General features: G+C 48.3%; 1 protein-coding gene and 1 non-coding gene across 2 annotated transcripts; both read right to left on the reverse strand.

Moving 5' to 3' along the window:
• Positions 1–7,658: 7,658 nt before the first annotated feature.
• LOC119326867 lies at positions 7,659–7,811 on the reverse strand. The gene has a single exon (XR_005158231.1). It is a non-coding gene; the product is annotated as a U1 spliceosomal RNA (small nuclear RNA).
• A 3,772-nt stretch (positions 7,812–11,583) lies between these two features.
• Positions 11,584–12,804, reverse strand: LOC119321460 (wall-associated receptor kinase 3-like). Its single transcript, XM_037595132.1, has one exon. It carries the CDS (start codon positions 12,802–12,804, stop codon positions 11,584–11,586), a length of 1,221 nt encoding a protein of 406 aa, XP_037451029.1.
• Between the last annotated feature and the right edge of the window lie 1,790 nt (positions 12,805–14,594).

The following is a 14,594-nucleotide window of genomic DNA, read 5'->3' on the forward strand; positions in this document are numbered from 1 at the left end:
TGCCTTCTCTGTCAAAAAAATTGGGGAAAATCCTGCCAGTTAAGCTGACTGATTAGTATATATTTAGTCATTTTTCGTGTTAATATATGTCACTCCGTGTGCATGATTTCTTCTCAACAAGTTCCAGAAACTTTGTGAAATACTATAATATACCACTTTTTATTCATGTATTAGAACTCTGTCCAAAGCTCAAAATACGAAAACAAATTGTTGTTTACTTGTGATGTTGATACAACTGTAATGGTCTGTGCAATTGGTGATTTTTTCAAAATGTTTTCCATTTCCATGGGGATAAATTTATCTTATGCCTTATGTTCATGCGATTCAGTTCATTTGTTTTGAGTTGCGCAGTAGGGCAAAGCCCCACACCCCCTGTTATATTTATTTAAATTAAGATTACAAGGCTACAAGTAGAAAATAAAATGCACATTAGAACTATACATGGAAGCAGGTGCCTTTGTGTTCTGGTAGTCCTTTAGAACTATACATGGAAACATAATCTTCCTAGTCAAGACAAACATAATAGAAGCAGGTGCAGGAGCTGTAGTACTCCATTTGGAGACTTTAACTGGATCAGATTAGGTACTCCATTTGCTGTAGTACTCCAGTTAACTGCAACTAGTGACTCTGCTGCTGAAATTACCGTTGAAATCGAGGTAAAATCACTGTTGAACTGGGTGTAAAATCACTACTGTTGATATTCAAATTTAAACTTGAAAATGAAAATTGAATTGGAGAATTAAATCACTGTTTTTAGTCCCCATTTCTGAACCTATGCTAACCTTGCAAGCAGCATAACAGGCAATGTACTCCAAAATACTATAAGAACTAGAGTAAAAGATGACTGCATCTCACAGAATATAAGAAATGGGGACTCTTGGCTAAGTATGGCAATGCCACAGAGTAATAATTAACTAACTGAAAATTTGACATTCTGGACTATGCTTGGCTCTGGTTTTGTGAAATCTCATCTCTTTTCTAGTGCCATGACTAGTCATGAATTTTATTTTACTTTCCCCACTTTATAACATTCAGAAATTGTTTACTAGCTCAAGCTTCTCCTTTGCACTTTATCACTTCAATCTGCTGCTACCTCAAGCTTCTCGTTTACACTTGTGCCAAGTAGCATTTTTTCCTTGTATAATTATATGGTGGTTGACTGAGCTGCTACTTTTTCCTTGTAGAAGATCGCAGGTCGAGTGGGAGGGATCCAGTTGCGACGACACCGAATCACTAGCAAGGCAGCTGCCTAGAATAATAGGTATTTTTGTTACGCTTTCAGTTCGTGTCAGCAGGGAGATATAATGTTTTACAATCTTTCTGGTTATATTGGAGTTAGGTTTTTTGAATATGAGTAGCAGTGACTTGGATATACCTTATGGAGTTGTAACAGTTCCTCTTGGTGCTTAGGTGCATTTTCTTTGTGTAACTTGGTAGTTCAAACAAAATGTATCTCATTTTGTAGACAGATTATTTTCTGGAATATCATATATTCAAATTTGTAATGAATGATGGCTTCTACCTTGGGGTGTGGTTTCATGGGCAGTCTCCTTGGCTAGCCTGAGTGGCTCTTGCTGCCCATGCTAGGCTGTCTCTTTCATAAATCAATGCATACTGATGTTCATATGTCATGTTTCAAGCATGGAGAAAATTAGCTTCGTGCGGTCGCAAAGATGTACAAAATGGAGGATACCATCTTCTAACTCAAGGGGTTTTTTGTGATGCTATGAAATATTATAAAAAGAGGAGAAATAATCCCACTAAGCCTGGTTAGTTTTGCATAGTTTCCTTGTCATTACAATGGCATGTGGCTTTCTGGCTTTACAAAACATCATCATCATCAAATCTAACTTTTGGCTAGCTGATTCCCAATATGCAGTATTTCTTTGTCACTTTTTCTAAAATTAGTTTGGTTCTATATATATTAGTATCAGACTGGTAGTGCAAAATATGTGAATGTGGCAGTTCACTGTGCATAATGACATGTTAACATCCACACACACTCAAACCAGCTGACTGTTAACATCCACACACACTCAGATTTGTTTTATCAAACCAATAAAATTTCCTTTTGACTGTTTATTTGATAAGGGAAATAAGTACTAGCTTTTTTTCTCTGAGGAAAACAAGTAGCTTTGTGTGTCGATATTCAGCAGCTATCCACAAACATGCAAGGAACAGCACACACACACACAGATTACCTGCAACTAAGATTTTGGTGCTAGTAGAGGCACATTGTGGCCTTTTCATCCATATGAAAGTAGAGGCACATTGTGGTGCTAGTTTGCTGGGTTTTGTCTCCGACCATCGTGTCGTGATGATATTGCAGGTACCCCGAGAGGCCCTTGAGTTTGCCGGAATGTCGATTAACTTCCGTTCCGGCAAATTCGGGTACTCCATATGTCCTATTTTCAGCAAAGGTCATGCTGAAATTTTCCGTGAATTTTAGCATGACTTTGCTAAAAATAGGACATATGGGGTACTTGTGACTAATGCATGGGCCGGGGTATCTTAGTAGTTAATTAAGTAGGATCAAGTGCCCCGGCGTACTTGTGACTAATGCATGGCTTTTAGGGTGCCTCGGTGTCGATAAAAACCGAAATGATCAAAGGTTAGGCTTTTAGGGTGCCTTGGCGTCGAAAAACCCTCAATGATAAAAGCTTAGATTTTAGGATGCCTCGGTGTCGACAAACCCTAAATGATGAGACCATGATCTTGTTCCTTGACAATAACCAACTTTTTGACCAAACTTTGTTTCTATTTAGAGAGAAACATGGCCCCCAACGATGAGGCCGGGGGTTCGGGCGGCAAGGCATTCTGGGAGCTGTCCCAGGAGATGGAGGAACAACCTCACTTGTATGAGGCCGCCGCCTTCCCCACCGATCCTGAGACCACGGATGGTGCCGCCGAGGATGACCACACTGATGCCACCACTGATGGTGCCGCCGAGGATGCCACCACTGATGGTGCCGCCGAGGATGCCACCACTGATGATGGCGGCGCGCACACAGATGGCAGCCAACCGAAGAGGCAATGGAAGGACCGGCGCCCGATCGTGCTCCGCACCCTCAAGGAGGAAGTTACTGAAGTGGACTCCACCGGGAATCCAACGGCGCCCGAACGAATAGTCAAGGGGTACTCGCTTCAGCTCGGGTGCATTGTCCGGAGCACCGTCTCGATCAACACCGAGAACCTGAGGCATCCTGACCGAGGGAATTTGCGCAACCTCCTCTTCACGAAGCTGCACGAACGATACAAGTTCCCCGCTGAATTTGAAAACACAAGCCTCAAAGGGAATAAAGTGAACAATGCTGCCCTCACAAAGATGAGCAAGGCCCTGTCTACTTGGAAAAGCAATGTGAAGAGAATGATCGAGAAAGGTGAGAGTTATCAGAAGATCAAGGAGAAAAATCCTTCGATCACCGAAGATGACTACAACGACTTCAAGATCAATTGCTCGAGCACCGCAAGCTCCCAATCAAGTGAGTGGGGGAAACCAATGCGGGAGCTGAACATAGGGGAACACACACTCGGTCCCGGCGGTTACAGAGTGGCGGAGCCTATATGGGACAAGGAGGACACGGACCGTGCCGAGCAAGGCCTACCGCCCCGCTTCGAGAAATACAGCGGTAACAAGCAGACTAGGAACTATGTCAGGGCCCGGTACAAGGAGGACCCGATAACAAAGGAGCTTACCACGGATCCGAAGACCAGGGCGCTTGAGCTTGTTCTGGTAAGGAATACACCCCCGCGTAATTAGCTCCATATGGTTGCATTCTAATTAATGAAGCCAAATTACTAAATGGTTCACATTCCTTCCGCAGGCGACTGAAAGCAGGAGCGCGGGGTCGACTAAGAGCAACCCTTGGGACACCACTCTAAATAGGGGGTTGAATGTAATGAAGAACAAGGATAAGCTCAGTAAGCCGACGTCAGCTGGTCGTGTGGCCGGCAAAGGCTTGTCGACAAAATGGGGGTCATACTATACCGCTGGTGTGCGGAAGGAGAAAAAAACCAGCTCGGAAAGCCAGGCGCGAGAGGTTCAAGAACTCAAGGCACAGGTGGCGCGGATTTCGGAGATTGTCCAAGAGCAAGTGGAACAACGACTCGGAGCGACGATCACCGCCCTTGTGCCTACCTTGATCTCGCGGTTGAGTGCGTGGATTGCGGGCGGCCAACAGGGGCCGCCCCCGATTCCTAGCTTCATGGCCAGCAACTCGCATAATGCGATGGCGGGGCCATTGGTGCCTCCGGCGGAGGCGGCATTGGTGTCTCCGACACCGGCACGGGAGCTTAATGCAGCCGGGTGTACGCCGGCCGGCACCTCTTCAGCAAGCAGCCCCTCCGTCAACTGCACGCCTGTCGGTGGCGGTGCCTCGACATTAGCCGAGCTCGACGCCATCATCACGGTAACTAATTAAGCCTCTCTCGGCCGAGGACTTCATCTCCTTGCCTTTGACTGGGCATCCCTGACGCCCTACATGTTTTCACAGGGCGCCGCCGACGTTCCGTGCACTCTCCTCCACTTCGTGAACGACGAGTTGGTCGATGTCGCCAAGGGCAAAATCGTTCAACCGGGCAACCCCTTGTTCCACGGTACCCAGATGCCACGCAACTTGTTTAGGGTTCAACTGGTTCGGGTGCTGCCAGGCTGTGACGACTTGTTACCTACGATTCGACCCCTCGGGGCCGACGATGAAGACGTGATGACCCTCAGCGCCTGCCTGAGCTGGCCCCTGCTTTGGCCGAAGAGCCAGATTCGTTTGGGGGCGGGGGACACCACCCCAAAGACAACACCGCCAGTCGTGCCGGCGCCAAGTCGGCCCCATGGCAAGACCGCCGTAACGGTGCCGGACATCCCTATGCCACTGGATCCAAACATGCATATGGCACAGGATCAGAACGACGACGACGACGACGATGATACATTTGGCAATGTCGATCAGTACTTTGCCGAGCATGGGTACGATGGCGACTTCATGGGGCCTCCTTCTCAAGAACCAAACCCAACAAAAGACGTGTGCGATCTAGCTCGTACCGCGGAGAAGCCAAGTTGCAACAGGCGCCGTCTGCCGTTCAGCTCTCAGGAGACGCCTCCAGCTGCCGACTTCACCGAGCCTCAGATAGGCGAGGTGCGAAATATTATCAGCCCCAACACGCTCAAGAAGGCGGTCTGTGAGCAGAACTCGGTCCCATTACAGGAGAAGAAGAAGGCACGCAAAAGAAAGACTAAGAAGGGTGCGAGCCAGCCGGCACCGAGTACGATCCGTGCTCAGGACGGGCCACCTTCACCGCAGGATATCTCGAGGAGGGTCCATGTGGCGGGTAGGGCGATGCTACCGACAAATATGCTCAATGCTGCAACCGGTGCTATGCGGAGTCTGCATGACAGTGTTCTTGCTTTGGAGAAGCGGCGTCTCAGAGAGAAGGATGTGGCATACCCGATTTTCGCGGCCAAGGTGCCAGAGGGCAAGGGCTTTGTGGATAACTCCATCGGGCGTACGATCGTCCTGCGTTTTGATGACATCCACGCTATGTTGAACCTTCATCCGCTGCACTACACCTTCGTTCGGCTATTTTCGCTGAGTATGGAGATGCGGATCATTCGCGACAAGACCGCGGACATCGTGATAGTCGACCCCTTCTACATGCGTGCCAAGATCTTGGGCAGCGCTGGGGACCGGCAAGTCGCGAGTTCTTACCTCGAAGGCGTCATTCTGGCAAACCAAGATAAGGATAACTTCCTCGTGCCTTACTTTCCCGAGTAAGTCCTCCCCTCAACCGGCCCGTAACATATGAATTCTTACATTTCGATCGTTTTTCTTTTAGCATTCCGTGTTTTCTGCAGTGACACACGTTGCACGCTCATCCTCCTAAGCCCCAAATATTCCGAGTTTCATTGTGATGATGCTCATCGTGATGACCGCAGCTCTCTTCTATGTGATGGTAGTTTAGATGATCGATATCGACTTGTAATGTGAAGACAGACTCGCTACTCGCGGTCTCGAGACTTGTAATATAATGTTCTATCTTTGTTCGGTCTTTTCAATTTGGAGACTAATATGATGAATTGTATTCGGAGACTAATATGATGAATTGTATTCAAAGACTAATCTTCTATTGTATTTGATGAATCTGTTGTTGATGTGTGCTGTCTATATTTTGTCAAATTAAACATTTTGTAACCTGTGCAAAAAACAGAAAATAAAAAAATAAAAAAAACCTAATATTCATACTAATGGCGCATCACATGACAGTGCGCCATTAGTATGACAGTGCATACTAATGGCACATCACTGGGCAGTGCGCCATTAGTATGCCGCGGTTACTAATGGCGCATCCAGAGGTGGTGCGCCATTAGTATGCCAAAGCACCTGGGTATACATGGCCCCTGGGAGGCATACTAATGGCGCACCCTGGCCTATACTAATGGCGCACCCGAGGTGCGCCATTAGTATACCAGATACTAATGGCGCACCAGGTGGTGCGCCATTAGTAAAAATTACTAATGGCGTGCTATTAAAGGCGCACCACAGATGCGCCATTAATAGCCATACTAGGTGCGCCATTAGTAGGGGTTTTTCTAGTAGTGTATAATTCCTCCCAAATTACTAAACTCACAAATTAATCACTATAAAAAGCATTGCAAGAGCTAATCTAGCATTTGAGATGAAAGGACAAAGTTGCTAACCTTTGTGATCATTTGAATGGATGGGGACCTTCAAATCTTGACAAATTTTAGGAAAAATTTGTGATGAGCTCGAGGAAGAGAGGGGAAGAACAGAGGAAGTGAGGGGAAAGGGGAAGAACAGAGCGAGCTCGGGTGGATGAAGGGTTTATGTACGACGACCTTTAATACCGGTTCGTACCACGAACCGGTACTACAGGTGCTGGAGGGGCCCCAGACTGACAACATCCTGTCACCACTCTCTTTAGTACCGGTTCGTGGTACGAACCGGTGCTAAAGGTTCGCCACGAACCGGTACTAATGAGAGCGGCCGGCGAGCCGTTGGAACCGGCACTAATGGACACATTAGTGCCGGCTCAAAATCAAACTGGCACTAATGGGTCTCAGATTTGACCCGTTTTTCTACTAGTGGCTGAGTCATGCCTGGTTGGCAGATGCTACGCACGATAGATCTTTCAGAGTCTTTGCGTCTAGATGGACGAGCGTGGTGGTGTCAACTGATGTCCGGATTGGCAAGGATGATGTGGATCTCTCTCCTGAAGATGGATCAGCGCTCTGATGATGATGGCGGCTCCTAAAACATGTGCATGTGGTGTGCGCTTTAGGTAGGCTGCACCGGATGTTGGTCCCGCTATGTTATGTGGATGGATCGGCGACGACACTGGTTTTAGATATGGGGAGTGAGAGCACTCCACGTTATCAAATATGTAGGTGTGAGTGGTGGCTTCAGGTGAATTGATGTATGTTCCTGTCAGTTCTTTGTGGAATAATTAATAAAGATGGTTGCATGCATCGATTGATGCAGATCCCGAGGGTTAACCTCCTTCTCTAAAAATAAAGAGGCGGCGTGAACTGACTTGGAGAGGTTTTCCAAAAGAAGACAACCCATGATACTAATTTGCAATGGTGCTGAAACCCATGGTCTTAAAACTCATGGAGAGTGCTAACGTCAAAGTTTGGCTTGAATTAGCAAGGGTCGCGCGACCCCCTCTATCACAAATTACGACGTCCATTCTCCCACGAGAGGAGATGGTAGGCCAACGTGCTCGCCAAGTGCAATGTGAGCCATTGATCTAGGCGAAAACCCTTCTTGATCGGTCGTCGACCCCGTCCAGGTAAATGAGTTTGAAGGCTGCCCTCTACCCTGATTATGTAGGCACCCCTCAGGCCCTGCAGCGGCTCGGCTGTCGAGGTGGTACTAAACAAGGCGCTCGTGTACGCCTTTCGTTGTGCTCCGGATACTGCACGAGGCCATACGACTTGTCCAAGGAGGGAAGGCACGCCCACGCCTACGATCCAGCCAAGAAAATATCCCCAGCGCGTTTGGTTCGGGGGAATTAGAGATGGGGAATGGGAGTTTTGGGGTAAGGAGATTAAAAGTCCACTGTTTGATTAGAGGGAATGAGAGTTTAAGTGGGAGGGGAGTGAGAGTTGAGGAAGACAATTCCTACCTATTTCTTCCCGGTGGGTACCCTGTTAATTCGTGAGCAGAGGTTTATCCTGTGCTAATTCACGCCATATACCAAACAAGGGAATAGGAGTAAAGTTCAACTTTTCATGACTAATCCCTCCATAAACACCGTGATGCAAACTCCCATTTTCAAGCCCAAGTGTTTACCTGAGTGTGCGAGCCGCTGGATCGGAACGCCAGGATATGTGATCGGTGGGTTGGTACCGTCAGCAGATACACAGTGCCAGAGAAGAACAGCGTAGGACATACGGAGACATACCACCCAGCCCGTGGGGTCGTCGTGCGGGGACCGTGAGATGACGATGACGGCTTGAGCACGGTGTCGTACGCTACTGTCTACCTAAAGGCTGTATCTATTTCGTCGCTGACCTTCAACGCCTCGATCGCATGGGTAGAGAGATCAGCAGCGTCGTTCTCTCTACTGTAGCGTCATCAGTTGTCGTCAGAATACTTGGCTAGATGATGCCCAAGCAGCCAAAATTCCTCTTCTTATCTTGTCAATGACGTAACAAATGAATAAAGAGCGGCACGCAACCACGCAACCCTGCTCCTCTCCAGTCGTGCCCCCAACAGGCCCTCCTCAGGCGAATTTTTAGCGCCCGTGGCAAATCGGCCCAGTCGCATTCTCAGGATCTCGTTTAGTGCCGGTTTGGGCGAAATCCAGAGCCGGCGATCTCGCCCCTAACCCAAGCGGCTGGGTGTTGCCTGGGCGTGCCAGCAGAAGCGAAAAGAGGTGTGGGGCCGCATTGTCGGCGACAGGAACCCCTTTTCCCGCCGTTTCCTCCTGCTTCCCCCCCTCCACTTCCCTCTTTTCTCCATTTCTCCCGCCAAACCCCCGCCTCTTCCCCCTTTCGCCCATCATGCCGCCGAAGAAGTACGTGATGCCCCACGCCGCGGCGGATCCCACAGCCGCTGCCGTCGCCCAGCCGAAGCAAAGGAAGCCGAGGGCGCCACTGTCCAAGCCCCCCGGCATGAGCAACGCCGAGTGGAAAGCGCATGTGGAGCGCCGGGAGGCCGTCACCGTCGACACGCGCAACAGGGCCAAGAAGGCCAAGGAGAGAGCGGCGCATGCTGCGGCGGCGGCGGCGGCGCATGCGACCGAACAAGCTGAGGCGGCGCGCGCGGCGATGATGAATCCACCCGGTGGGCACCCGTACGCGGCCTAGAGCCAGCAAAGCGTCGGCTCTCCGGCCGGGTTCTCGTCGTCTTCGCACCCATGGAGCACGCCGTCGCTGGGCTATGGCGATGGTGACGACCATGGTGGCTTCAACCCCAACATCATCTTCCCCCATGGGCGCCCAGTCCAGCGCACACCCTCGCCCGCGTTCGCCGGCGTGCAGTACCCGTCGTACACGTACTCGCCACCGGACTATGCAGCCTCACCGACGCCACCACTTCGCCGCTCCCTCTACTCGTAAGCCTCCTCCTCGTCGCTTCTCAGCGACGCCGACGCGACAGAAGCTGACATTGAAGACATCATCGCAGCCGGCTCGGCTGCCACCGCCGCTTCCCCTGGGTTCACTATCCAAGACGGCTCGATTGACCTCGGCGACATGGACGACGAGCTCGACTACGGCGAGGAAGAGCCGGAGGAGGAGGAAGAAGAGGAGGAGGAGCCGGCGCCGACGAGGAAAGACAAGAAGAAGAAGAAGAAGGCCAAGACCGGTGAGTCGCGCATCAAGTGGGCGTCCAAGAAAGAGGAGTGCCTCGCCGAAGCGTGGAAGGTCATCTTCCTCGACCCGGTCACCGGCACGAACCAGAGCATCGAGACGTATTGGGCCAGCATCAAGGCCGAGTTCGACTAGCGGAAGCTCGTTGACCCCAACTTCAAAGGTGTGCACATGAAGCGTGGGTCGAAGGCGATGGCGAAACATTGAGGGCTCATCCAAAAGGCATGCAACAAATGGCATGGGATCATCGAGGAGCTCGCGGCTCGCCCGGAGAGCCGCACCAGCGTCGAGGATCAGGGATAGCACACCGTCCTTACTGTTGCCTTTCGCCATGTGCGTCCACTTTCGCCGAGCGCGCGCCCTGGCGCGCGCTAGTGCCGACTGATGTTCTTTTCCTCGGCGCAGCTGCTACGCATGCTCGCCATATGACAACAATGACGTAGAGTTCAAGTACCTCCACGTCTTCAAGCGGATCGACAAGTGCGAGAAATGGGCGGGCGTCCGACGCACCCTCGCCAAGGCCAAAGAGACGTACAAGCCGGACGCGCCGACCGCGGGCGCGTCCGCGGGCGCCCGGACGGCCACAAAGGTGCCAAGAAGGCGAAACATGCAGAGTCGGCTGCCGCGCGCGTGCAAGAGTCCATCGAGCACTGCCTCGCCGACGCCAAGACCAGGTCCGCCCAGCGAGAAGAGAAAACTGAGGCGAGTGGGCTGTTTTGATGACAAACAGCGCCGTCAAGCTCGACTTGTTCCGGACCAAGCTCAGGGCCGCCGCGAAACTCAAAGCTCAAGACGCCAAGAAGAGGAACAACGACCTCGTCTTCTTGATGGGCGGCGCTGACATGCTCCAGAGCGGCGATGAGAAGCTCAAGTCGTGGTTCTTGGCGGAGCGAGGCCTCATCCTGAACCATATACCGGCAACGCCAACGCCTCCGCCAATGCCGCCGCCCAGCCCGACGGATGATGATGCCTCCGTGACGCCCAGCCCCACCGATGCCTCCGCCGCGCACAGCAGCACAGAAGCCGCGCCGACCAGCCCGGAAGCCGCGCCGACTCCTCCCAGCCCGCGTACGCCGACGCCGCCGCCCATGGTGGAGCTCGACGTTTGATGCACTCCGTCCGCGTCTCTTTTTTTGTACGTCGAACTACTGCGTGTCCTTTCATTTTGATCGCCGAACTGTGGCACCGAATCGCCGAACTATTGTGATGATCGACTGTTTGTGGTCTTTTTTTGTGGGAACGATGGGGTTCGAATATGGGGCTCCTTGGGGGGCACCTGGGGGCGTGGCTGGGGAGAAACGAACCCCAGGGCCCGATCTAGCGCCGGTTCGCACTCAAGGCGCTCTTTTTCGGCGGCCTTGGGGGCCGAACGGCTGGAGATGCTCGGGTGTCCAGCAGACTACTCAAGCAACATCTTATACAACTGATGACCACAAATAGCTGTCTGTTCACAAGAATTCAGAAACACAAACTTCCTTTTCTGAGAATCGACACATTTAAGATTATGCTTTATTTCCTGAAACAGAATCTATTGATATCCGATTAGTTTATATGGAAAAGTAACGACTGTGTCTACCACACACACAACATGCATGCATTTGCAAGAGTTTGAAAATTCCAGTTGCTAAAAATAATCTAGAAAAATAAGAAGCAGACGGACTGCATTGTTCTCCTTTAGTTTTCCTTCAGTTCTCTTGCAATGCTTTAGCAACAGATTTGTAGAACATTGAGTTGTCAAGGACGTTGCAGTAAAATCATCGCGGATACCTTGCAGACAAGAGTATTTCTTCCTCCATAGTGTATTGCCTGCTTGCTTCCACAACAACTCCTTCAGTTGGCATGCATACAGATCCAGTTTGACCCCTGTCGTATCTCCTTGTTGCAGCAGCATCAGGTGCCACAGATATGCTAGCTCTCAGATTTTCAAGTTTCATCTCCACTTCCCTCATTGTAGGCCGCTCTTCTCCCTTCAAGTTTATGCACATTGCTGCTAGCATAGCTAATTCCTGGACTTCTCCATCTCCCTCTTCCGTAACTTGGGGATCAATTAACTCATCAAGATTGCCTTCTGCGAGTAGCGAAATCAAATGTGAAATAAGACCAACACCGTCGCCGCCACTACGGTACATGCATGACTTTTTTCTAGTTAGGAGTTCAACAAGCAAAACACCAAAACTTAAAACATCACTCTTGTCTGTTAGGCCGCCAGTATAATAGTACATAGGGTCTAAGTAACCTATTGTTCTTTGCACAGCTGTAGTCACCCCCGTTTTGTCAATTGGAATGTACCTCGAAGCTCCAAAATCTGATACATTTGCTGTCAAATTGTCATCTAGAAGTATGTTGGATGATTTAATATCCCTATGATAAATTGGCATCGAAGCAGCCGAATGAAGATAAGACAGAGCCCTAGCAACTTCCAGCGCAATCCTTGTTCGATCATCCCATGACAGTGACATCGGGCCTTCAATATGAAGATGGTGATCAAGAGTACCATTTGAAATGAACTCATAAACCAGTAAGGGGACTTCTCTCTCAAGACAACATCCGATTAGTTTCACAACATTTTGATGATTGATTTGAGAAAGAATTGCAACCTCGTTTATGAAGTCATCAATTTCTCTCTGTACGACGATCTTGGATTTCTTGATGGCGACAACCTGTAGGTCTAAAATTCCTTTATACAAAACACCGTGGCCTCCGCCGCCGGCCTCACGGGTTCTGTCAAAATTGTTTGTGGCCTTCTCTAGATCCAACAAAGAAATGATCATCCTTTCACCAAAATCTGTTTTCTGGGATATTAGTTGTTGCAATAGCAACCCATGATTTTGCTTGAACAATCTTCTTTTGAATTTGTTTGCCGTATTTAACTTCACTTTGCGTGCTATAAACGGGGCGGCGAGCACTAAAAGTAAAATGATCGAGCTGCCACTAGCAACAAGACCTATGCCCAAACCTGTAAAATATGGTATCATAGACGAAAATACAAAGTCATTAGTTTCGGGCAACTGAATTCTTCAAAAAATAATAGATTGATAATGATTATAAAAAATGCTATCACTACCTGTAAATGGCCTTTTTGTTCTGATGATGACGCATCCAAATTTCATCAATGGACCTCCATAGGTACCATCTTGACACCGGCAATGGAATGTCCCAGGCAAATTGATGCAAATTCCATAACATGGATATGCTTCCTTGTGTTTACATTCGTCAATGTCTGCGCAAAGCACGTAAAAGTATGAATGAATAAGCAATATGCATGCTAAATAGGTAACTAGCTGGACTTCTGCAGGTAGTAGAACTAGAAAATTATTTTGCTGGTGCCTATATAACATTGTAGTGAATAAATAAGCATAAAGCTATCAATTAATTTGATCTTTACCTTCACATTTATTTGGTTTAGAAGCATTGCCCTTGAAGCCAGGAGGGCACTGACAGTCATATCCTTCGTGTGTGTTTCTGCAATTGCCGTAACATGGATAGATGTCTGGATAATCACATTCGTTGATATCTGGATGTACCGCAACATAGAAAAAACAAAAATTAGTTATACCGATGTAGCTTCATGTAGTCAATGAGTAGAAAATGTATATAACACACAAGTCGATCGGCTAAGAAATAACTATTTACTGATCAATGCCGCACAAGCTGTCATGGAACTGATTTCTGTGATGAACTACTTTCTAATTCGGGAGAAGGTAAAATTACCTCATCAAGATCTACTTTCCTCCCATTCACTTCTTTCGAGAGAAACTCCTTCTCTAGAAAAGATTCATTCTTAGTAATGGATATCTTGCCTTCGTATCTTGTGATAGAAGGTGTACCCAAAAGTTTCCTTTGGGTATTCTATGAAGACACACTTTTCCTATTTGGGTTTGAGCTTATCAGGTTGAAACTTTTTGACATAAGCATCTCAGCCCCAAACTTTAGGAAACGACAACTTTGGTTTCTTGCCAAACCACAATTCATAAGGCGTCATCTTAACGGATTTTGATGGTGCCCTATTTAAAGTGAATGCAACTGTCTTTAATGTATAACCCTGAAATGATAGTGGTAAACTGGTAAGAGACATCATAGATCGCACCATATCCAATAAAGTGCGATTACGACGTTCGTACACACCATAACGTTGTGGTGTTCAATGTGGCGTGAGCTGTGAAACTATTCCACATTGTTTTAAATAAAGGCCAAACTTGTAACTCAAACATTCTCCTCCACGATCAGATCGTATAAACTTTATTTTCTTGTTACGGTGATTCTCCACTTCATTCTGAAATACTTTGAACTTTTCAAATGTTTAAGACTTGAGTTTCATTAAGTGATATACCCATATCTGCTCAAATCATCTGTGAAGGTCAGAAAATAACGATACCCGCCACGAGAATCAACACTCATCGGACCCCATACATCGGTATGTATTATTTCCAATAAGTCACTAGCTCATTCCATTGTTCCGGAGAATGGAGTTTTAGTCATCTTGCCCATAAGGCACGGTTAGCAAGCATCAAATGATTCATAATCAAGTGATTCCAAAAGTCCATCTTTATGGAGTTTCTTCATGCACATTACACCGATTTGACCCAAACGGCAGTGCCACAAATATGTTGCACTATCATTATAAGCTTTGCATCTTTTGGCATCAATATTATGGATATGTGTATCACTACGATCAAGATTCAATAAACCATCAACATTGGGTGTATGACCATAGAAGGTTTTATTCATGTAAACAGAAGGTTTTATTTTCTGTCTGAGATGAATA

The sequence above is a fragment of the Triticum dicoccoides genome, chromosome 6B (assembly GCF_002162155.2).
Source record: "Triticum dicoccoides isolate Atlit2015 ecotype Zavitan chromosome 6B, WEW_v2.0, whole genome shotgun sequence".
Lineage (NCBI taxonomy): Eukaryota > Viridiplantae > Streptophyta > Magnoliopsida > Poales > Poaceae > Triticum > Triticum dicoccoides.

Coding starts and splice junctions, on each gene's coding strand:
- LOC119321460 (XM_037595132.1), bottom strand. CDS start 12,804: ATGATACCATATTTTACAGGTTTGGGCATAGGTCTTGTTGCTAGTGGC.